This window comes from Emys orbicularis, chromosome 4 (assembly GCF_028017835.1).
Source record: "Emys orbicularis isolate rEmyOrb1 chromosome 4, rEmyOrb1.hap1, whole genome shotgun sequence".
Classification (NCBI taxonomy): Eukaryota; Metazoa; Chordata; order Testudines; family Emydidae; genus Emys; species Emys orbicularis.
The window spans coordinates 29,385,067-29,411,453 of record NC_088686.1 but is presented as its reverse complement, the minus strand read 5'-3'; the positions used below and the strand labels follow the sequence as shown (position 1 = coordinate 29,411,453).

The 26,387-nt window shown below is 39.2% G+C and overlaps 1 protein-coding gene across 1 annotated transcript in view; it reads right to left on the bottom strand.

Moving 5' to 3' along the window:
• The window catches only part of DICER1 (dicer 1, ribonuclease III), a 96,321-nt gene that overhangs the window by 14,301 nt on the left and 55,633 nt on the right, over window positions 1-26,387 (bottom strand). Inside the window, 10 exon segments of the mRNA XM_065404308.1 lie at window positions 1,611-1,764; window positions 2,187-2,400; window positions 3,901-4,080; window positions 7,555-7,694; window positions 14,408-14,483; window positions 14,964-15,096; window positions 15,846-16,000; window positions 16,091-16,333; window positions 18,530-18,662; window positions 25,795-26,267. Coding sequence (XP_065260380.1) covers window positions 1,611-1,764; window positions 2,187-2,400; window positions 3,901-4,080; window positions 7,555-7,694; window positions 14,408-14,483; window positions 14,964-15,096; window positions 15,846-16,000; window positions 16,091-16,333; window positions 18,530-18,662; window positions 25,795-26,267 — 1,901 coding nt within the window.

Here is a 26,387-nt window from a genome sequence, read left to right as displayed (position 1 = left end):
AAAATCCCTTGAAGAAAGATATAGGGTAGGTGAATGTTCCACAGAAGCCAGAATGATACAAACTTATACCAATACTACACTTGGCATTTGAGTCTGGTTCTCAACCCATTTATGGCCTCTTCCTTCTTACAAAAATAGAAAAAGTTTCAAATATCCATTTTCTAACACTGGAATACTCCAGAGGTTTAGTACTGCCCTTTAAAGCTAGTATAAATGTGATGTTCACACACCATTTTGCACAAATTGAGATAGCTAGCAAGATATATTCTTAACTATGAGATTTGCATATATTTTTTGGCACTTTGGTCTTAGTTTCTGATGTGTCTGTCATTTTCAATTCCTATCTAAATATTTACATATCTGAGTAGACTTCTCTAAATGAACTAAAATCTCTAATAATTTATTTAATCTTTTCAACCTTATTCCAAAATGGCAACCAAGACTGTTACTTTCCATGACCATCTTTTTTTTTTTTTTATTAATTTTTTTCAAAATTCTAGAAAACAGTGGATGCTTAAGTTAAAGCAGCCTTCAGGAAACTCATTTAACTTATCAGCCCTTGCATACTTATTCTGTGTACTCTAATGATTCTGGGCACTGTACAAACACATAGTTAAGAGACAATCCCTTGCAGTCAAACAGGGGTATAACAAGGGTAACTGTGATAGAAACATGTTTATGTAAACTGAATACATGCACTATTTGCAGGTTTTAAGAGGTTTTCTCTTTTAAGATACAAACAAATGTGACAGAATATTCAATTATGTCAGTAGTCCATGTTGTCCACCCCACCTTGCCTAGCCATTACCAGTTGGCAACAAATAATTCTCGCTAGGAATGTAATTCAAGTCTCCCCCTCCTCAACTCCTAAGTCTCCCATTGTTACTACTACCAATGCAGTTCCACTGGGGGGTAGCAACAGAGGGGGTGCTAGTGAAGACCATCCACTGTCTTTTAACCACAACGGGGCAAATCCCCAGCTGGGATCAAATGTCATAGTTTCACTGAAGTCAATGAAACTATGACATTTATGCCAGTTTAGGACCTACCCCCATGTCATTAAGCCATTCTTAGATGACACGGTGGTTAAAACACTGGTGGCCACTAGCAGCTTGTCTCCGCTATCATTTCCATCATTGATACTGCTGATGGAGCTGCAGTGAGAGGGTCATTCTTCACTGTCTTTGGGACTGCTCTGGCAAGACTTCTGTATCAAGGAGATGTAACTAGAGATAGGCTCATCACCAGTCTCCCCAATTTAAAATAGTTCCAGTAAACTAGCTGCTGGTATTGTCACAGGTTTTGGCAGAATACTATGAAAGTTATGTGGTGACTTGCTCTGTTCCTTATGGGGATGTAACAGATTTTGTAGTGACAATACATTAAAATCCCAGTATTATATTTCTGTATGAATCATACCACAAACTTGTCATCAAAATGACACTATTATTAAATAATGTAATTTATCTTCAAATGTCATCAGGTTAATTGTGTATACTAAATATAGGCAATTGCTTTGCTCCAATACATAAGTTACATAACTTATATGGCAAATATTTATACAGATACATTTTCTACACACTGAACGTCACAGATGATACAATCCTCACCTTGGAATGATAACTGCATCCTGGTAATCTTCTAATTTGAAAATAAATGGAGTTTCCTTTGTGTACTTTGTACTGGGAATGCCTGTACGTGCTTCAGATTTTTCAATATCTTCCATAAACTTAAAATCAATGTCCAAAGTGCTGGAGTCATCAACTTAAAAAGAAAAGACATATTTCATTTATTTTGTTGGGTTTCCCAAACTGGAAGTTGCATTATTTTTAACTTGCAAAGACTATTTGCTGTCAATACACTCTTTGCCTCCCCTCTTCCCTAAAATCTTGAGGAAAACCTTGCACTTATAACAGCACATCTAGATAGTTTTAGATTCTTCCTGGTTCACCTGAAAACATACTGCTAAAAGATGATTTGTACTAATTTCAAGCACACTTAGAATTGCAAAGAAGTGGGGAAAGGTAACAGAAACCAACCTGCATACTAACATATTTCTGCTGTTGTTACAATATTAAAATGATATATGAAATATGATAACTCTGAAGGCTGACAAAATACTAAAGTAACTAGTTTGTTGTTATAAAGCAAACTAAAGGGAATGTTTAAAGAAACTCAATCCTTACCAACATTAAGAGGTAGAACACAATAGGCTGAATCAGCTTCTGTAGGTCTGAACTCTAGTGCAGGTTTCTCAAGCCGAAGAATATGTGAGAAAATGTACTGGTGAAGTCTTGTGATCAGCTCAAGCATTTGTAAAGACAACATAAAGCCAGACTTCTTTAGCTCAATAGATATAGTAACCTCTCCAGAACGTGTGTACACAGGAAAATGAGGAATCTAAGTACATAAAGAGAAACCAAAAGATAACAAAAATTAGATACTGAAAGGTGTCTTAGAAAATACCATACGTACTTCTTCCAGAATAGGACTGTCCCTATAGAACAGTGATTAATGTTTTTGTCAGGATTTAGGTATTAATGAACATTAATTTACACATACAGAAATGCAAGTGGAAGCCATCATTTTGATAAACTTTTCTGAACAGTGAAACTGTAAGTTCTCTCTAACCTAGAAAATGACCCTTTTTTAGAGAGCAGGGGCTACCTGATAAAGTTCCCTTTTTAAACTTTGGCTTCTCTCTAGAGTTTTTCTTAATTGCCCTGCATTTTCTTATCAATAACAAGGGCAATGCTATCCTCATGTCTTCACTGAGGATTTCATTCTCTCCTGTGAAGAGAGACTAGGTGAAGGACATTTTCTTCTGGATTTGATCCCTAACTGTTTCTTTCAGGATTGATCAGAATCTGAATCAAAAACAATGCAATCATCCCTTTCCTTGTGCTACTGAGAACTAGCATGAAAGATTTTACTTGTTTCTCAACTTGTCAGCAAGTTTTAGAGGAGGCAGGTGTGGAGAGCCATTGCTAGAAACGGGCTCGGTTGTGATGCTGTGCACGAGCTGATACACAAAGAGCAGGCACTAGTGAAATTGCAATTACATAGTTTCCTAGAGTCTGATAAGATTCTGTGCCCAGAAGGGCATAGAATTATAAATGAGTGGCCCAAAGGGTCTTAACGACATTGGGGGAGGAGTGTACTGAGAAAGAGGATGTATAATGGGGCTTGTGTCCCTATAAAACACAAAATCTATGGGATGATTTATGGGGAGGGAGATATTACCTTTACCAATAGTCAGATGCAAACTTCTGGGAGTGAGGGAGTTGATGAATGTGGGACAGGCACCCCAGGAATGCTAGGTGGACACTACAGTGAGGGAGCAGCAGAGCTCTAAAAGTGTCCATAACCCCTGCACTGTGATGCCACAGACTCCTGCTGCTATAGAGGTGCTGAAGGAGCTGCAGAGTGCTGGTGATACTGCTGAGTGCAGGGCTATGGTTGGTATTGTGTGGACAAGCCCTCTGAACAGGTAACAGAACATGATTTGTTCTGAGCACAACATAAGCACAGATCTCCTCTCAATGGATGGTTGGGAAAAAACAAAGAAAGAGGTATATTTCCTCAGCCTGTGCTTAGCCTTATCTCCCATTTTCAGCTCAGATGAGGCTAGTCAGAAATGTCCTACCTTAGAAGAAGAATTTGGCACTCTCAATCAGAGAATATAAAATTACAATGAGAAAAGTTTGATAGGAAGAAGTTAAACTGTGGAAATAACTGTACACAATACTCTATGATAATTGGAGATCCAGTTTTCAAGACTGCTCCAAGGAAGGCAGAATTGACATGTGCTCTGGTCTCTGGCCTGCCTCAGTGCTTTGAGTCATGAATAGTAGTAGGATTGTCAGGCACAGATGGGTAAGAGAAAGTCAGATTCATTACCTGAGGTATAGGTTTGGCTGTCAGTATTCCAAAGCATCGTGTTGTATCCTCAGGAGGATACAGCTTTCGCCTCCTAAAGTTGAGCTCATCAGGCAAAGGGGTAGTTAACACCATTCCTATTACATACAGATAACAGGGATGATCAGGTTTGGGGTAACTATCTCTCAAACATTCTGGAATCTACAATCAAAGAGAGAAAAATATGTTAATATGACTATTTCAGCAAAGTTCACTTGAATTCTCATTCCTAGAACAAATATTTCATAAGATTTGTTGAGACTGGTATGAAACAAAATCATAATACTTTATTAAAACCTTTGGAGAGATGTTTCTAAAAGGTAGAACAGGAAAATTCACCCAAACTAACCTGAATTTCTCCCCCCCCCCCCCCCCCCGCTTTTTTTTTTTTTTTTTTTTTTTTTGGAACAACAAGACCCATTATAACTGGTCTTCAGCCTTCTTGCAGGTTGGGGTCAAAACCAGACTTCAGAGTCATTAGTCAGCAGGAGAATGCCTCATGCCCAGAACTTCCTGCTAGCTGAGACAAGTATTACTTTCCTAAATTAACAATTGTGTTAATTCTACGCTGAAAAACAAAAGTCTCTCCTACTGCAGAGCACCAGAATAATATTCCCTATGAATAAAATGAAAGTTCTGAATGCCATTTTCCATATCTATCCACCTCTGGGTGAGCCCTTTGTGTCCATGCTCTATGGACCTTATTTCTCAAATAAAGGCAGCTTTTATATAAAGATTGGATAAGTCTTCCCATTCTTCATTCTGCTAAGATTCAAAGACCCATTGCACTAGGATTTTCTCAGTAGTATGCCTCCAGAATGAGAAGCAAGTTCAACCTTTACTTATGTACACCAAAAAATGAGGCAAACTATATCTACACCCCATCTTTCCTTGGCTGTGGCACTGGCCACAGAATTCTTCTGCCTAAAATGACACTGACTGAAGTTTGGATGACCAATCTGAGGATTTCAGTGAACATATGCATTTATGGTGACCATGTGACTGCCTTCCAGCTCTCCTTGTAGAAACGATATAACTTCTCTGCTCCTGTGCTCATCATTGCTCTTAAGAAATGGGATTTGATATTTGATAGATGAGTAAGGTTTACTATTTTGTAGGAGTGAAAAATGATCCATCTGGATTAATAAAAAAACTAGATGTTTTAGATACCCTCCTGGCTTTTACATAAAAAACACTGCGTGCTTCTTGTAGATCTGAAGTGTGCTAAAGCTTCTTTTCCAGATGCAAAGAGTTGGGACAAAAACACGTGAAAAACTCTTGATTTCTATGGGGGAAAAAAACAGTTTTCTTTTTGCCAGTTTGAAAAATCATCTCAGAATGACAGGTATTTTACCGAGCCTTTTGAGCATACTCCATATTGCAAAAAGTCACCTTATTGAGGTAATAGATATTGTCATATTTCCTTTCCATCAGTGTGTCCTTCCCAATACCTCTTCCAGTGGTTCAAACTGATGAGTTCTTAGTGCTGTAAGAAATAGGTTTTCCCCATTTACCCTGGATTGTTCAATCTACTGCTTCTGAAGAGGTCGTCTCTTTTGTTGTGCTTCTGAGACTGAAAATTTCATGTTATCTATATTCCTTTCTATAATATCTGACTAGGGTCAAGTTTTCCCTAGACTTTTCTGATGTCTGTGACTACCTTATCCATTGGTTTCCAAAAAGCTGCCCACTGGAGTATGTGGGAATTTCCAGAAGCTGATTTACCTGGACAAATATTCTCTACGATTGATGCTACATATGCCTACACGATATTGTATTGTACCCCACTGCTCTGGGTGAGAGCAATAGGATATCCCTAGATGTGACTGAAGGCTGCTGATAAAGAATTTTTCCAGAAAGATGACACAAAACTTCTCTTGCAAAGTACACAGAGGTTGTGGATGTCCACAGTCACCTTGCAACTCCTTCTGATTAAGGAGTCCACTCTCCCATCCATGATGTCTTTTTGGTGGAAAAATCTCCCTCAGCTGGGATCACCAACTCTTTGATAGAGAGGAGTGAGATACGTGTATGCACCAAGTCTATTTCTGGGACAGACACCAGGTTGGATCTGGACTGGTGCATATGGTAGAACCTTTGGGTTGTTTTTCCAGTCTCTTGGCTCTGTTTTTAATTGAGGTTGCCATGGCCCTCCTGAGCAGCTACAAAATACATTGGTTGAAAGGATATATCCTGTACTACTAATTACCAATCCTCTGGAAGGAATTTCAGGGAATGGGGCCTTCTTCTGCTACCAGTGACTGATAGGGCTGGTTCTACATCCATGGAAGCAAGTTGAAGACCCATCATAACGAATCTTTGGAACTTTCCATGATGAAGAATAAAGAATGCAGCTTATAACAAACCTGTCAAAGTGACAGATCAACTCTGCACTAGTTGTCCTATTATATATTATGTTAAACAAATCTAACAGAAGAATACTCCTGTAGAGTGATAAACATGTTTATGAAATAACGTGACTTATACCAACACTGTGCCTTAATAAATCTCTATTTGAAAAAAGTGATCTCTACCAACTTAAGGTTCAAACCGAAATTTGATGTTCCATGTTCAAATGCTAAACCTTTAAATCAAAATTAAATATCTGAAATTAATAAAAAGCAACAGAAGGTCCTGTGGCACCTTTAAGACTAACAGAAGTATTGGGAGCATAAGCTTTCGTGGGTAAGAACCTCACTTCTTCAGATGCAAGTGAGGTTCTTACCCACGAAAGCTTATGCTCCCAATACTTCTGTTAGTCTTAAAGGTGCCACAGGACCCTCTGTTGCTTTTTACAGATTCAGACTAACACGGCTACCCCTCTGATACTTAATAAAAAGCAGCAAGTTCTGCCTCTGGAAATGTCCAAAAGTCAAAATTACCCACAACACTACAACAGTCTGAGTCACATGACTTCATTTCACAGACTTTAGAAAAAGAAATTCTATACTTTGACATATTGAACTGGATGCTGAAGTTTTACAAACTTCTTCTGACACTTGTTAGTTTCTTTGGGATATGTTTTCCACTCAATTACATTAGTGAAACTTCACGGACTTCAACAGAATTGCACTGGTATAACAGAGAATTTGGTCCATGATTTTCAAGACTCCATCAGGGATAGAGAGCTATCTTTGTGATGTACAGAAGAAAAACGGTCTGGATATTACAACTAGACAATTTTTTTTCAAAAGAAGAAAAAAACGGAAAAAACTTCATCCAAAATTTCACAATTTCTTTTTGTTTCTTTTAACCAGCTTTGAAAGCTATACTATACATAGTAATTATACATGGGATAAAATGCAACTAGCTAATTTTTTTTAAACAAAAAAGAGTGCTAGCTAGCATGCAAAATATTTTTCATTCCTCTGAACAGATTTACCTTGACAGCTAGTACCTACCCTCTTTTCTCTAAAAGAGAGACAGACATGCAGCTAGAAGTCAGTACTATATATTTTTTAATGTAAAGACCATCCTGCTAAAAAGTTTGAAACACACCTTAAAATAAAACCTTCAGTTGAAAAACACTCCTTTGTCAGACAAGTTAGAGACTTAAACTTAGAAAGCTTGTCTTATTTCCAGCCTATAACAGAATCTATTAAATCTTAGATGTGGACAGCAATGAATGATACTAACAGCTTTAGGGTAGCATTGCCTTCGTTTTGTAGACCCTGGTCTTCCTGGAACACTGGTTTCTTCTTCATCATGTAAATCAAGCTCCTCCTCATACTTAACCGTTTCTTTTCCAACCGGCATCAAGTGATCATCCAGTTCACCTAATTTTATTAATGAGTACAGGTGAATAGTAGTATGAATAATCACATTTCAATTTTTCAAATATTATGGATTAGCTGTGTTCATTCAATGAAATAACTAGCATCTTGCAGGTTTTATGGAATTGAGGGTATGTCTACACTGCAATTAAAAATCTGCAGCTGGCCCATGCCAGCTGACTCAGGCTCACAGGGCTTGGGCTAAGGGGCTGTTTAACTGTGGTGTAGATGTTAGGGTTCAGACTAGAGCCCACGCTGTAATACCCAGTGAGGTGGGAGGGTCCCAGAGCTCAGGCTGCAGCTCAAGCCTGAACATCTACACTGCCATTGAACAGCCCAAGCCCCGCAAGCCCGAGTCAGCTGGCACGGGCCACCCACCAATGTCCGATTAAAGCGTAAACATACCCTTAGAGGCTACACAATATTTAGGTGGCCTCACTAAATATTAGTGAGAACATGCTAATCATGATACCGTTCACACTAACTTCTTACCAGTTAAAGTTGCTAATTTGTTCTGAGTAAAAATAATACTGATGCAGAACTCTAAGATTTCCAAAGTACATTTAAAATAAAAAATTTAAATATTCTCCCTGTGCTGAAGTTGTCACGGAAAAATCAACTTCCCACACCAATTAAAGGCAGCCTGGGACTGAATTACTTGATTGAACTAATTTGCACACAGTAATGTCAACTACCCAGGATTTCTTACTCCCTTTTCTTTGGATATGTACAGACTTTCTGTACTGGTTTAGAGCACCTCTAGCAATATTCTATGGGATGTTGGTTTAAAAAAAACACACTAATAGAGAAATGTACTTATGACATATTTACTAGCAGCAATACAGCTGAAGTCAGCATGAGATTTTCATTTTTTGACCATGTTCTATGGCTCAGAGAAAATCTGCTTTGCCCTCTTTAGAAATGGAGATTACTTACTTTTAACTGGAAGTTCTTCGAGATGTGTGGTCCCTGACTGTATTCCACATGTGGGTACACATGCACATTATGAGCCCGAGACCAGAAAAATCTTGCAAATAGTGTCTATTGGTCCATGCCTGCGCCCTGGTTTCCCTTGTGCTCTGCTCTGGGGATATAAGTGGAAGTGCGGACCAATGCCTCTCCAGTTCTTTCTCTACCACAAATCCAGTTGTAATTCAAAGCCGGGGGGAAGGAGGGTATGTAGTGGAATACAGATAGGAACACATCTTGTAGTACTTCCAGTTACAGGTAAGTAATCTCCATTTCTTTTTTGTGTGCTGGTCCCTATGTGTATTCCACACGATCGCTGACAAACAGTATTCGAAGAGGAGAGAGATGCGAGGATGCAGGCAGTATATATGCTTGCCACACTGCAGCTCCAAAGGCTATGTCAGCAGAAGAGGCTTGGGCCAATATATAATGTTTTGCTAAAGTGTTGCAGGAACTCCAGGTTGCCACCTTAAATGTCCAGTAGAGGGTCTTCTCGGAGAGAAGCTACTTAGGCTTTCCGTGCTCTAGTGGAATAGATGCGCTTGTTAAAAAAAAAAATCCATGCAAGGTATGGCTGCACTGCATTTAGACACCCATGGCTGACCCGTGCCAGCTGACTAAGGCTCGCAGGGCAGTTTAATTGTGGAATAGACATTTGGGCTCAGGCTGCAGCCCGAACTCTGGGACCCTCCCACCTCGAAGGGATCTACAGCCCAGGCTCTAGCCTGAGCCTAGAAGCCTACACCGCAATTAAACAGCCCCTTACCTTGAGGCCCATGAGCCCGAGTCAGCTAGCATGGGCCAGATGTGGGTTTTTAATTACAGTGTAGACATACCATTAGAGTCTCTGAGAAGATATAGCAGAACAAGCATGAGGTCAAGCAACAGCAACAAACAGTCTAGGAGATTTCCTAAAAGGTTTCATTCTTTGCATGTAGAACACCAGTGCTCATCTGAGCTCAAGAGAAAGAAGTCTCCTGTCTTTTCTCGAGGCGTGAGACGTTGGGAAGAATACTGGTAAGTGAATCTATTAGTTTATGTAGAATTCAGATGAAGGCGAAAGGATACTGTATCTTTATGAAATGTAGTATAGGGTGGGTCAGCCATAAGAGCCCTCAGCTCATTCACCCTCCTGACTGACATAATGGCAACCAGGAAGGTGACCGTCCTTGATAGGTAGGACATTAAGCAGATGGCCAACGGTTCTACAGGTGGCCTGGTAACTGTTGAAAGTACAAGACTGATGTCCTACTGTGGCATTGGCTTCATTACTGGTGGATCAGTCCTGGTCAAACCCTTTAGGAATCTGGTTCATACCAAATGAGTAAAGAAAGACTAGCTATCAATCAGAGGATGGCATGCACTGATGCTGCTAGGTGAGGCCACAGCAAGCTAATAGAGAGACTCAATGTCTTAAAATAGCAGGAATACCTGCTGACTCTGATAATACTGAATCTGTTGTGCCTAGATATAGAAATGCCTCCCTGTGGCTAGGTAACATCTTCTGATAGAATCTTTCCTGCCGTTATTCAGAATAGTTCAACTGCCAAACATGAGTGCTTTGGGTTTGAAAACTATCCAAATACCAAGCAGCGAGGTGAAGAGAATCTGGGTTGAGATGCCTGATCCTGCTGCTTTCTTGAGTTAGAAGGTCCTTCCTTATCCAGAAATGTTAGGATTGTATAAATGGAAGGAATGCATTGCAGGCCCACCTGACTGCTCTTAGTTCTAGGAGGTTGATATGCATACTGGCTTTCCGAGGTGTCCATCCACATGGGATCCCAGCTCACAAGGGATGTGAATGTGATTATCGTCATGTTGGGTATGGGAGCTAGGAAATGGACTCCAACATATACATGTCCCAAATTCGTCCACCAGATGAGTGAAGCTCTGACCATGACAGCGATTGTCACTACAGAGTTCATGGTGTGCCTGACTGATGTATACGCTGACAGGAGCCAGACATGTAGATAATGGAGATGCCTGGTGAAAGGCATTACATAGGTATAATAGTCCACGTGGCCTAACACAGAAAGATAGAACTGGACCATTCGACATCTGAAAATGACTTGGTTTATTAGACTGCTCATGGCATGGAACTGTCCACAGGAAAGTAGGCCCTTGATGTAGTTGAGTCCAGGGTCACCCCCTATAGTCTTTGATCTGCATGGAATCAGGATAGATTTTTTTAATGCAGATTGCCAACAATGCCAAAAAACAGAGTAATTACGAGGTTGCCAACAGAGCTCCTAGGCATTATCTACTTGTTTGAAGCCAGTCATCCAAGTACAGGAAGATGGTGTAGCTGTTTCATCTCATCTGCGCGCCCACCACTGAAAAGACCTTTGCAAAGACCCTGGGTGCTGTTGCCAGATTGTGCAGGAGTTCCCTGTATTCACAGTGTTCCTGACCTACCAGAAATCTGGGGAACCCTCTGCGGGATAGGTGGATGATCACATGAAAGCAAACATCTTGTATGTGGACAGCTGCGAACATGTGTCTTTTTCCAAGGAAGGAGTTATTGACGCCAATTTAACCATTGGCGGAATTTTAATTTGTAAATAAAGGTATTTAGCTGATGTAGGTCAAGAATCCCTTCAGCATCCCTTTTTATTAGGAAATATGAAACAGTTGGAATAGAACCCTTTCCCTTGATGCTGAGGTGGCACTCACTCTATAGTTTAGCTGGTGGCTGAGGTTGGGTAGCTATCACTGATATAGAGACTGCATATCTTGATTTCTGTAACTTGTTGCGCAGTTTTGTAGAGTCATCGGTGATAGAAAGGCTAAGGAAAGAGGCGTTGGCTTATATGATCATTTATGATGTTTCCTCTTCAGGCCCAGAGAATAAATGCCTCGCGAGCAGTGGGTTGACTTGCAGTTTTTTATTAAGTGCAAAAACTTGTCTGTCTTCTCGGTAAAGAGATTAGTTTCATTACAAGGCAACTCCTTGGTGGTGTTCTGAATCTCTCTTGGGAACCCTGAGGAGTGGAGTCATGACTCCTGGCACATTACTATTGTGGTTGCCATAGATCTTGATGCGGTATCAGCTGCTTCCACTGCAGCTTACAGTGAGGTTTTGCCACAAGTCTACCTTCCTCAAAAAGGGTCTGGAATTGAGCCCTGTCCTCCTGGAGAAGTTTTATCTTTGAACTCCAGTAACACTGGATTGTTCATAAAAGGACCTGGTAGTTAGAAATTCACATCCATCAGCCTTCGGTTGAGAATACCTTCCTTGGGTAAGGAATGGTGTCCTTAGCCTCTGTTTGTCAGAGGATGGAGATGGATGGCAGGAGAGAGATCACTTGATCATTGCCTGTTGGTCCACTCCCTCTGGGGCACCTGGCATTGGCCACTGTCGGTATACAGGATACTGGGCTAGATGGACCTTTGGTCTGACCCGGTACGGCCATTCTTATGTTCTCCGAAGGTCAAGGTGTTGAGCTCCCTTGTACGTTTGGGTAGTTCCCGGGTGTCGCTGCCTGGATCTTTCCATGGCTGCTTGCACTAGGGAGTTAGGGGTAGAGCTGGTGAACAAGAATTCTTCCCCGTAGGAGTAGGGGTACAAGTTGTCAGTGTACGCCATACCACTTTAGCTCGCCTCCATAAATGCCTCATTCACAGGGATGCTACCCAATTGGGTCCAGTTGGCTGCCAGATGTTCAAGAGTTTGTGCTGCATATCTTGAACTTCCTCTAATGGAATTTGAAGCTCTGCTGCCAATATCTGCAACAGTGCTTGGTATTGCCTAGGGTCACTGGGTGAGAGCAAAGACAGGGCAACTACCTCATCAGTTGAGGAAGATGATATGCCTGTTGGCACTGCTAGTACCAGAGGATCCAGTTCATCACCTTCCTCTTCCACATACTCCTGCAGAGCTGGCTGCTGTTGTCTAGTAGGAGAAGGATGGTGAGACTCTCTGATTGAGTGCATGGATTCAGTATGTCATGCATAAGGGTCCCATGGATGCCAACAGGGCCAGTATGAAGTGTTGAAGGCTGGCTGGGATGAACCTCAGGACAGTGGGTACCAGCGCTCTTGGAGGGTAACCCTGTTTGCGCAGAGGACAGGTCCAAGACACTCTCAAAGTCCTGTCTGGGATAACCTCTATAGGTTGAGGAGATGATGGTTTGCCTTGGGCATCGGATTTAGCCTATGGCAAGGACAGATCCAGTTCCATCGGCAGTACTGTCAGTACCAGTGGAAGAAAACTCTGGCTTATGGATGGAATAGGGGGAGTGAATCCTCCTCCTTGAAGTGGTGTCCTCTTCTGGGGTCAATATGGGCCTCAGAAGGACCAGGCCAAAAAATAGAGGAAATTGCGAGTCCAGGAGGATGAAGATTTCCTCTGGTGTAGTGTATGTCTCAGTCCATTCTGGAGTACAAACAGTCCTGGTTGTCAGTTCTGCTGGATCCGGTGCCATGACAGACTTAGCTGTTGGCGGGTGCTTTCAGGACCGGGTTGGTACAGCTGGGGAGAGAGGATCCCATCTGGTGCTCATCGGTACTGGCAGCTGATGGTACTTCGACTCTTTAAGGCTGTGGTCAGCACCAATGTTGGTACCGGTATCATGGAAGCTATCACAGGGCTGTGGGCAGAGGGTTGGGGTGCAGGGGGGTGAGGACTCTGGCTGGGGGTGCAGGCTCTGGGGTGGGGCTAGGGATGAGGGGTTTGGGGTGCAGAAGGCGGCTGGGACGGGGGGTTGGGGTGTGTGTGGGGGTGAGGGCTCTAGGGTGGGGCCTGGAGATGAGGGGTTTGGGGTGCAGGCTGCCCCGCCACCCAGCCAAGAGGGAACTTAGGTGGTCATCACTGACCAAGAAAGAGCAAGGGCAGGATGGAGAGTTTTTGAATCCTGAAATTCTGGCATAGTCCTACTCCCAAAAGGGGAGACAGAGAGGGTTCCCCACCAGATGAGGAACTAAGCTACACTACACCAATACAGAAAACTATAAAACCACTTAAAGTATATACAATTATATTTACAAGATGAAGACAAACTTGATGTGAGGATAGATCCAGACACTGGAGGATTCCAACTCAGGCCATGTGGTGGTACGAAGAAACTGGAGGAGCCAGTCCACACCTCCCCTTATATCCCTGGTGCAGAGCCCAAAGGGAACCTGGGCTTGGAGGCAGACCAATGGACACTACTTGCAAGATCTCTGTGGATTCAGGTGTATGGTGCACATGCATACTTACACATGGAACACACATAGGGACCAGCATTTGAAGAACTTAGAGTTCTCAAATATTTTGTAGTTAACTAGAGAAGCTGCCACTTAAAGCATTGAATTTTTGATTGTACATAACAAAAGCTGTTATAATGAACTTTTAGAAAATAATATTCTATGGTTATCTCATGGCTGAGAAATATAGCTCTCAAATTACACAGAACTCTGAAATGTGATTTGCTAGCTGACACTGAAATTTTTTCCTATATAAAAACCATATTCCATGTCAAAAGTTATGTTACCGCAACTGATATTGAATTTACCATTTTAAAAACCACAGAAATTCAGTGGTGAGATTCCCTTGACAACCTTAAACTCTACACCTCTACATGGATGCATGTTAAATTATTTCATTATATGATCACATCACAGAACATTGCGCAATGGGAGTCAAACCATGAACTCCACTACTATATTATATATGACAGAAGTCTTTACCTACAACTTTCCAAATGCCTCAATATAAAGATTTTTTTTCCTTAACCAAAGAGATCCTTGTTTTCAGAGACTCTTACCAATTTTGTGAAGTTTTTCACAGCAAATAAGAGCTACCACTCTCTCAGCCAGTCTTGCACAACTCATTGGAGGACCCTACAAAATATTTCACAAAATATCTTAAATCTATCTTTAACAGTACATACTTTACTAATATATTTAAATGGTCAGAACTTAACATTATAATGGTTTCATAAACTCAGACAGAAGAGACATTAAAACTCATCACAAAAGAGTTACTGTTTTTTAAAACATTATCAGCTCTTATACTGCCTATGCAAAGTGCAGAAATATATATCTGAAGCACATCCCACAACTCAAATAAGCAAATGTGTAGGAAGATGAGGCTGCAGGAAAAGCAACAAAAAAGTCTTTGGGATGTACAATGAAAGGAAGTTGCTGAGAAAATAGACTACAAATAAAAGAAGCTGAAATGGTCTGCAAGTAGTTACAGAGTGTGTTACAGCAAAAGAAAAAAGCATATATACTGGCTACAAATTAATGCCAATGGAAAATTCATTCACGCATATATACATACATAATTCACTTATTTCCATCCCCAAACCAAATACTTACAACAATAGAGGCTCGAAGAGGTGAGTTGATTGGCAGGTAGAGAGTTGAATAAAATGTATTATCAGATAGTTCTCGGGTTTTACACTTAGGAGCCAGATGAGTAAATGGATCGCTTGGTAATCTTGCGCAGTACCTAATTTGACAATAGATTTTAAAAAGCCTATCTTTCTAAATCCAAAAGCAAGATCCAATGTACAGCTTACAGGGACTCTCAAATTACTAATGCAGGAAGTATGGAAGATTTTAGTTCTGCCTATCTCTTGAATTTCCCAAAATTAGTATTTAGTAAAGTAAAATGATTTAATGTCATCATCCAATACCCTTTTTAAAAGAAGGCAACAGATCATAAACTATCAGAAATGTGAGCGAGAGGATTTTATGTGGCCTCTCTCAACTACAGCACTTTTTAAAATTTGGTTTTGTCAAAAGCAACTACATCTCTACCCATAGGATGACTGAATGGTGGACTTTATTAAATGTGCTGGTGGTTTCTATTTTACAAAGGTTTTTATACAGCCTATATCACCATAGTAACTCAGTACATTCCAACAATGCATTAAGCAATGGGAGTACAAATCAGTCATGTTATGTTCATATCCCTGTGCAGTTCCTAGTAGAAAGTCAATCCACATCACTAATACCAACCATCAGAACTGGTATCCTTGTTGGCAGTCTCAGACAAGGGCTGAATGGATCTGACAACAGGCCTGTCCTCTCTAACTTGGGGTGATCTCATTGAGAATAGAGTTGAAGCATGTTGGTATAGTGTTATGGGGAAGTTTGCAGTGCCATGCCTTATGCTGCCCTGTTGTGAGAGTCAATGGAGAACTTCAGTATCTGAAGATGTCAAAGTGAAAAGAAAAAAGTGAATTTGCCTCATACCTATTGATGTGTCCAATCGCAGTGTTAATTGTAACTCTTGGACTGCTATCATCTGGCCTCAACACATAGGGTGGAAAGATATCATCATCATCCACGATGGGTTCAGTTTCAGTTTCACTAGTATCAACGGACTTCGAGCATTTGTTTCTGAGGATCTTAACATTTTAAGAACAGTATGTGATGAGAAACAGGCAACTTTTTTTACTACTATGCTAACCAAGAAGTATGTTCCTTTGGATACATACCTTTTCAATTGCTTTGTAGGTTTTAAGATCTTCTTCAAAACTTTTGATTTTGTCTGTGTCTGCTAACATGATGTAATTTGAGATTGGTGCCCTGGCTCTTCCTTTGGATTGCACATAGGAACGATATTCTGTGGGCAAATCAAAACGAACCACCAAATTGCATTTTGGTATGTCAACACCCTCTTCAACAATACTAGTAGCAATAAGTAAGTTGGTCTCATGTGCTCGAAATTTTCTAAGTACCTATAAAAGTAATCAAGAAAAGAAATGTCTAAGAAATCAGTTCTGTACATAACTGTTTGAATTACTTTTAATGAATTTTGTAATGCTACGGAAACCCCCCCCCAAAAGGATGGAATTGGAATTCTAAAAACATGTTTAAAAAGAATCAGAAGGATTACAGTGTTCAACCAAAATAAACAACAATAAAAAAAAAAAAAAAAAACCTTTTCAGAGACTCTTAGAGCAACAACATTTAATGAAAAAGACAGTATGGCTTCCTAGGAATTAAATCTTAAATATCAAATTATGAGGGAATCTAAACAAATCTGGGAACCTCTAATCATGAGGGTGGGGAAAACCTGCTTATTTACAATGCTACATATCTTTTGGCTATGCTCCAGCAATGTTGTGTTCAGAAAAGCATTTCTGAACATCAATTTGGGAATAACCAATCAGCAGTTCTGATGTTGAAGCATCACTTTGGAAACGACAATTTCCACAGTTGATGTTTCTGCTAATTATGGTCAACCTGCTAAAAGAAAAGTCACAACAGATATATAAAAACAAACAAATAAGAAATCCAGACAAAAATACTTGCAAAAAGAACAATGTCAAACTATACTGTAAAATCCAGAAAAGTAATATAAAAGGAAGTAAAAATCAGGTTCACTTAAAAGGAAAAAAAAACATAAGAATTTATAGCCCATTATACTATGTGTGAAAGAAATAGCCTCCCTCCCCTACAAAATAAACTACAGTAAACTACTTGTTGCAGTTCATATGGTTTTAGGCTACTTTTTAAATCAAGTTTGTTACTGAACAACTGCCAACAGTATTTACTAATTCCAAATTTCCATGTAGGTAAGATCATAAGAGCGGCCATACTGGGTCAGACCAAAGGTCCATCTAGCCCAGTGTCCTGCCTACCGACAGTAGCCAATGCTAGGTGCTTCAGAGGAAATGAACAGAACAGGTAATCATCAAGTGATCCATCCCGTCGCCCATACCCAGCTTCTGGCAATGTTGGACATACTAATTTTCAAAAGAGATTCTGTTTTGAAATAGGATTAACAAAGATTAATTTTTCAACTGTTTTTAAATTGCAAGTATTTTAAATGATAGATAGGAGGGTTCTTTCTAAATATTTTCCTTTCAGCTAAAACACTAATCATCTCCCTAATTTTGGTCCTCTTCGACTTTTGTTTTAGGATCTTATTAAAATAACCATTGGCTTTTTAAATGAATTGGTTGCTAAATCATTAATGGACTCTACTTAATACCTGTTACACCACATCACCATTTAACAACAGCCTTGAAAAATACAGAGCAATATTGTAAGTCTTTCATTTGTGAATACTCCCCCACTCCCTATCATGCATACAGCCCAAACAAACATTCCACACAACATTTATTGTAAAAAGGATCCTGGCCAATAATACGTTCTAACAAACCTTGTAATGCAAAATTAATCAGTCACCCAGCCCAATTAATCAAATACAGATTTCAGAGTGCAAGGATGTTCCATTTTCATAGATTTTATCATCAAGTTGGAAGCTATGTTTGTATTTTTGAAAGTGTTAAATTTTATTTCTTTGAATTTAATAAGCTAATGGTATCAAAGTACGTCAGGCTGTAATAGGGTAGGTGATTTTAATTTTTTTAATAAGGCAATTACTGGGGTTCAGGTTATAAATATGGCTTTTATCAAGTTCAAATCCAAAATGCAGTTAAAACTTTTTTTTTTTTTTTTTTTTTTTTTTTTAAAAAAGGTCCCAACATGAAATTCAAGACAATGGATTTTTATTCTACAGTAGACTCAATGTAAATCTGAGCTTTTAATGATCAGCAATTTACTGTTATTACAAAAGAGCTTAATATTGTACACAGCAGTCAGGAAATTCCAAAACACTTTATTTTCTGTGAAACAGTAATGTAGCACTGTTAACCCATTAGAGGAGAATTAAGTGGTTGATTATGTGACAAGACAAGAAACTAGTTATACAGACCATTTTAAATTCTATTCAATTATATAACTTGACCACCCAATTTTTCTAAACACATATTTTTTGTAAAAACATCTACACCACAAATAAGTGTGCAGATCTGTCAAGTCAGAATACTTCCTGAGATTCCAGGAGTTACTGAACACAGATTTTGCCTGCAAATGAAATGATTCTGAACATAGTACTATTGTATAATTCTTTTCACTTAAGTTACCTCTTCTTGTTTTCTGAATTCCACTTCCATCTGTTTGTTACGAGGCTGATTCTTTCCAATGCCATGTCCAGTTATAAAATTGCTACTGATGTAAGCCAGCTCTGGATCCTGTTTTCCAGCTTCCTTTATCAACCTAAGAATATTACACACATTTTGGAGTCGGGCATAGCTGAGAAAATGAAAGTTAATCTTTCGTTTGTAAGACCTATATTAAAAATTGAAGTTTGGTAATTGGGTATTTTGCTAACATATATACAGATGACCTTAGTATGTTTTTTTTCTAAAAGTGAAAGTTTATGGTGAAAACTTCTGTAGGGATAATCAAAGATGGACTGCATACATACGCACATGCTTTGGGTCTATTATGGAAAACCCTATCCTTGAAGGCCATGATTTTCAGAAGGGACCAGTGATTTTGGGATTCCTCAGTTTCTGGGTGCCCAAACTGAGACACCTTTAAAGGGACTTACTTTTCAGGAAGTGCCAAGTATCCCCACTGGAATAAAAAGGCCCCTCGTAAAGTATGTCTACATAGGGGTAAAAGATCTGCAACACAGCTGCAGCTGGCCCGCATCATCTGACTTGAGCTAGGGCTGTGGGTCTAAAAATCACAGTGTAGACATTCAAGTTCGGGCTCCAGCAGGTTTTTTATTCCTGTGTAGACATACCCCAAGGGACCTCATGTTGGACATCCTAGAACTCAGGGTCCCACGTCACTAGTCATTTGTTTAAAATCTACAAAGGACGGAAACTAAGAAACCAGCACCAAGGGTTCACATCTATTCCAAATGTTACAAACCTCTGTACTCAAACATTTTACACCTTTATCTGTTGTGGCATTGTCAACTACATTGAATGTGTATTCTGTATAGGTGTACATATGCACACATTCATAAATAGAAAAACTGAAAAGCGTATGTGTGTATACCACACACACACACAAATAAAAACGTCTTGAACATGAAATGTAAGGTCCCGTATCCTGGAACTATCTGTGTGTGGGTGGACCCCGGGCACCAAGGAGCTAGCTGTATGATCAAGGCTTAGCTCTGTAAATTAACAATGCTTCCGAAAGAACACCGACTCCACAATCACAACACAAAACAGTTCAAGACTCACTTGATTCTTTGCAGCTTAAATAAGGTAGTATTAGAAAGTGAGATATACAGAAATTGTTTTAGTGTTATGGATAATTGTGTTGGAATGCAAGATCATCAGGTTAATGTTAAGGATAATACCTGCATAATTTAAATTATATTTTCTGTTCATTTAGGATAATGACAAAAAGTTTTAAGACTTTGCTGTAATGTTTTGAGAAACATTTAGCACTGTGATTAAAAATATAGACCTGTATCTTTCTTATTTAATCTAAATATGTTTTCAATTAGTTGGTGAAATTAATAATAAATTCCTCAATAATACTGAACATAGATTATATGATTATACATATTTATTCATCCTTTTGCATTCATTTTTCAATAGGTCTCTTCTTTTGTATTTCCCCTTCTTCTTATAGGCCTAATAAGCTAAAAATTTGTCTGTACAACACTGTGATTTCATGAATAAGTTAAGCAACTAGCTATCTGTCTGTATAAATACACGTGTGTGTATAATCACAGTAATTGCTTGTGAAATGCAATGCCCCATGGTGAGTCCTCTGCAGTGGGGGATGAACCTGGAATCTCTGGGTCTAAAAATGTGTCTTTACTGCCTGTGTTAAAAGACCCAGAGTCTGTTAGTTCAAAGGCTGCATGGACATCAATCCCTCCCTGGTCCAGCCACTAGAAAGGGATATTGCAGAAAATTGGGAGGGCAGTTATGTGCCTGATTTGGGGGGGTGGGGGGCAGACCCTGAAAATCTTTACCTTTGTTTCTTCTTATAGATGATATTCCTATTCTCTAAAGCTCTTTTATTCCATCAAAGATGATCAAAAGTAAGAAATCTCAAATTTGGATTTCTACTTAAAGATTCCATAAGGTCTTAAATGCACTTCACTTGTAGAGAAATATACAATTAATGACATTGCAATATAACATTTCAGAGTACACAACTTTATAGGCAATTACTTACAGGAAAATGTATTAAGAGCTTTACTTCTATTTTTAACCATAAACTAGTAACATACTGTGACAGAATGTATCCATATATTCACAACTTACACAGTATTGTAATTATCTCTGTACAAATATGTCTTATAAGGTATCATTTGAAAACCTCAATTTGCTGGTCAGTATCCTCCTGATAAAATGTGTGGGGTAACACTGTATGTGAAGTTATAAGATTCTACAATATGGTGTAAACGCCGTATGTTCCACACTGAGGTTGGCAAACAGGTCTGTCTCAAACAAAGGAATGTGTGATCTGTTTAATTTGCATTTAAGCAATAAACAGAGTCATCAAACAGGAATGGAAACAAAGAAAGCTCAAACTGGTGAGGAACAAGCGGCAGGGAACATCCTTCCCCATAGGCTTTTGGTTCCCTGGTACCCAGCTGGAAATGTTTTTCAAAGGGGGGACTGAAATTATAAAAAGGAAGGTTAAACACCCCAAGGCACCTCCCTCTCTCTCCCTATCCATTGCATTGACAGTACCTGAAGCAACAAAGAGAGCATTCATTGGATTCTGGGAGATGGGGTCCTGACCTGATCCTAAGAAGGATGTGGAGAGAAAGCTCTGCTTTGAATGTGACATAGTGTGTTAAGTTAGGCACCAACTGTTTTATCTTTGTTTTTCTTGTAACCATTTCAGACTTTTATGCCTCGTTACTTGTACTCACTTAAAATCTCTCCCTTTGTAGTTAATAAACTTGTTTTATTGTTTTATCTAAACAAGTGTGTTTAAATTGAAGTCTCTGGGAAAATCCAATTGGGATGGCAAGTTGCATGCATATTATTTCTATTAAAGTAATAATGGACTTTATATAAAACTTGTATTATTCAGGAGAGGGCTGGGCAGTAATGGGCATACATTTCTGGGGGGAAAATCTAAGACTGAGGGTGTGTTGGGGACACCTTGCAGTATAACCAAGGCTGGGGAGAGGGAGAGTATAACCCAAGTGTGGCTGGCAGGCTGTAGTTACACACAAACATTCGGGGTGTGGCTTGCATGCTGGAAGGCTGCTTGTGAGTGGCACAGGTGGGAGCCCCTTCAATAAGGCATTGTAAGGCACCCAATGTTGCAAGGCAGGGGTGACAGAACTGTTCATTAGTCTGGATTGTACCCAGGAATGTCACACATATACTGTGTTTTCCCTATATGGACAAACAAAAACAGTAAAAAGTATATCAAAAACCTCTTAAATAGATTTTCCCCCACGTTTCCCTGAGGTATACAACTGAAATACAAGTTAAAAAATACCTATGGCAATGAATGAACAAATGCTTTTAAACACACATCTAATAATTTATGACAACTGATTTTGTTGTGCATTTGTAACTGGTGGGTGAAAATGATATGTGATCATTACTATGCACAGATTAGGCAAATTTTTGGTCTGACCAGTAATATTTACAATTTAGGCAATAATACTAGTTTCTGAAGAAAGGGATTAGTAGTTAAGTATCATTTCATATTAAATTCTTACCTGTTTCTGCCACAGGGTATGTGTACACTGCAATTAGACTCCCAAGGCTGCCCTGTGCCGGCTGACTCAGGCTCGCAGGCCTGGGGCTAAAGGGTTGTTTAACTGCGGTATAGACATTCGGGCTCAGGCTGCAGCCTGAGCTCTGGGACCCTCCCACCAGCCTGAGTGTATACACCACAATTAAACATGGCCCAAGTCAGCTGGCACAAGGCAACCGAGGATTTTTAATTGCAGTGTAGACATATCCATGCACCCCTTTTTATCACCAGTATCAGACTCCATTACATAATTCCAGGAGCTGTAGACCAAGTATAATTATAACAGCAGCAAAACAAGTCAACAGTGCCTATATATTGATCTGGCCCCACTTTGTGATGTGCAGGGCTTGGCTATTGGCTTCTGGGTGGAATTTAAGGTGTTGGTTATAAAACTTATAAAGCCCGAAATGTTTTGGGACCTTCCGACTTGGGAAGACTGCCTTTCTCTGTGTGCCCTATTGCTGAAACTGCAATTAGCGGATGCCTTTGAGCTGAATCCCTCTCAACTGAAAGGACAGGGAACTGGCAGTAGTGAGAGGTCTTCAGCCATTGGTCTGAAACACCTTGGATCTGCTGACCTTCCAAGTAATCTGTAAACCCAATCTATTCACAAATGTTTTTGGAACAGTAGGACAATGGAACAGACTGCCTGGGAGGTTGTGGAAGCTCCTTCACTGGAGGTTTTCAAAAGGAGGCTGGATAGCCATCTGTCTTGGATGGTTTAAAAACAACAAATCCTGCATCTTGGCAGGGGGCTAGACTAGATGACCCTTATGGTACCTTTTAACCATATGATTCTATGAAGAGGGAAGGGTTTGATGAAGGTTAAGTTTGGAACTTGCGTGAGGGTGGGGAAACTTTTTTTTGAGAATCTTTGTTCGGTGGTTGACTTTTGGAGGGGGAGTTAGATGCTCAATACTCATTTTATACTTTGGTCACCATAATTCATGTGAAGGTTGCCCGGAGTCTTAAGATAAGTGCCTTTTTGTTAATTCTTTATCAATCTAAATAAATAAAATGTACTGTAAGTTTGAAGTGTTGTGGCAGCCAGGGTGTACTTTGATTTATAAATCATGTAAAGTATGTACAGTGCAATGGAAAAAGTACAATAGCATTTCAATCAAATGTATAATTTAGTAGTCTATATTAACTGTGGCTTCATAATCCCCTTTACTCCCTGAAGTATAATGTAATATTTATTTCAGGTTGCCAGGCATATTTATCAGATTTCATTAAATGTAAAGACCTTTTAAAAAGTTATTAAAAACATGTATTCATTTCACTGGAAGACTTGACTTGTATCACATAATACACTTCCATGAACATATCCATTTATGGGTGCAAAAAGGAAAAGAAAAAGGATAAAATACACAAAGTGTGCATGTGGGGAAATGCACAGTTCAAAGGATATGTCCAGTGATCAAATAACTAACGTGTACATTCAATTAAACACACACTTCATAAATGTTCTGATCCAAAACTTGGATTTTGGATCAGGCCCAAATTCCAAATAAATAACTGGCAGGTGCAGAACATTACGTTTCTTTCCAAAAGAAATAAAATTATTTAGCTATGCAGTTAAAAAAAAAAAAAAATAGGAAGCATTTACTGAAAACTCCACTGAACAAAAATCAATAAGCTGTTGTAACTGCTACAGGCTTTTCAATAAAATGTGGGCCAAATCTTCAAACAGACATGACTTAATTTATGCCTCTTCAGAATTCATATGTGCATCCATGGCAAACATTTTCATTTGTGTGTCTCTGGATGCAAACAGGTAATTAGATATGCAAACATTTTATGAGTGCAACAAAGTTTTACCAAATCTTGACTTTAGCCAATGTGTCTTACAGTTGGGAAAACTGACCCCACAAAAAATTATGGAGGTGCCTAGAAGTGACTCCACAGTTGTGTTCCAAAATGGGCTTAACAGTCAGCATAAAATCCTGTTTCTCTCTAAATGGAGGAGATCAGTTGGTGTGAAGTTTCAAACATAGTTACTTTTTATGTCCTCTGAATTTTCTATGGAAAATATGTAAAAAAAACTATGAAAAGAAACTAAACAGGAAGTCTTTAAATTTGGGCTCTGTCTGAAACTTTTCCTTGTTGACTGATAGACAATATTTTTAACAGGTATCTACACAAAAATTGGCAGAGAGGTGGATCCTGAGGAGCCCTAATGCAACAGAGTGTGCTTTTGTTTTTAAAGACAGTTTTGGATTTAGGGTCACTTTTAACAATTATCCACTATTTTTATAATTGAAAATGTATTTGGAGTGAACACAAACCTGACTGATGGGGCATATAACCTTGCTTGCTGAATGGGGACTGGGTACACAGAAGACTGATTGGAAAGGGAGAGAGGGGTTGAAAGATGAGTGCAAGGAGCAGGCTCATACAAATCCCATTGATTGATTTGGTGGGGTGAGGAAAGGGAAGAGAGAATGAGGAGAGGGAAGATACATGTAAGCGTGATTGATAGGGACTGGTGAATGCAAACTTGATTGATAGGGTTTGGTTGCACATAAGGGTTGCTCCCCCATGGAGGTTTTTCTGCAGATTTTATCCTATAACTAGGAGTTCATGCACAACTGAAGGATAACGTTCTCTTGCTGTCCTTGCATCCCCACAGGTGTGATACCCTCCCTAATTAAGCTATAGAAACCCAGGAAATTACCACAAAAAAAAACATCCTTCTGCATAAAACCCTTTAGTATCTTCCTACACAACCAACTTCTATTGTTGGGGAAAAAATATTCTGGTAAAATGATATGAACAGACGGGTGAAAACGGAACAGCGCTAAAGCTGTGGAGCAAGATCTGTGGTGTACCACAGCTGTGGAAATGGCAAGGTGTGCTTGTGCATGGTGGAGTAGAGGACATGTACTGTTAGGTGGAATAACTTTTCATTTCCTTCCATGAGAGATCTTGTTTAAATATTTTTACTTAAGTTGTAAGTTTAATGTTAATATGTGATGAATGCACAAAATAAATTGTATGGGGTATTTTTTCAGCATATTAGCTGTTTAAAAAACAGAAAAAAAAGTTAATTTATTTGCTGAAGTACCTCTTTCATTGTTTACTTGGGGCAATCAGCACTTACTGATAAAGTGGTGTTTATGTACAGCTAATGCAGATCACCTTTTCAGGAAAAAAAATACTTTATGCAACAAGAGTATTGCACACATCTTCAATATTTTTTGCCAGATGCCCCAGTGGCCACCTTTTATGTTGCTGATAAGGAACACAAGGACTTGACATTTTACTGAATAAAGAGTTTTGTAAACTCCAAATGTTCCAATATTGCACGTATAAACTTTTTTTTAAACTTATAATTATAAGCTTGGGCTCCACTAAGCTGGAATCACATTGATATATGGTCACAGGATAAAATTTTCAGAGGTGCCTAAGTGATTTTGGAGCCTAAGTCCTATTTTCAAAAGTGACTGAGGTACTTTTGAAAATTTTACTCAAAAGCTCATATTGGTTCTTGGACAAATGTTCTAAGTCTCTTGTTTGACTCAAATACAAAATGGAGTGGCTTTCCTGAAATACAACACTTAATTACCTAGATAATCCTAACACACCTTTCCCTTTGTCAATGTGTTACATTCTTTAAGATTTTCATTTTTAAAAACTTTACCTGTTTAGGACGACTGCTGTGTATCTCCTTTCCACAAAAATAATTCCACATAAAATATTAGTAAAGGGAGAAGGGAAATTTGTCTCTGGCTTCTCTTTCTCCTCAATTTCTTCATCCTCATCATCATCTTCAGAATCACTCCAAGACACATAATTATCCTGATTCCTATTATTATACCACTCAACACTTTCAAACTGCTGCCGCTCATATGGTTTATATTTGCGCAAGATTTCAAGCAGTTTTATTACTTTCGGGGTTACAAATTTCAGATCAAGTGAGGCAGGTGAGAAGTGCTCTTCACACAGTGCATGTATTTTTCTTAGGAAAGTGTCTGTAAACAATAAAAATTTCCTGTGCAGCTCCTCTTGCTCATGTTTGATGTACTTCTGTAGCTCTCTCACCATCATTCCAGCTACCTTATCTGCACACCAGGGTCCCAGAACCACCAACACAGCTCGACAGTCTGACAGTATCTACAACAAATGAATTCAAACCCCAGTTCAACAGGATATAGTAATAATTTATTCATTTTATATTGGGCTTTCATTTATAATATGAGGATAATCCTCATTGTAAGCACAATAGTGGTTGGT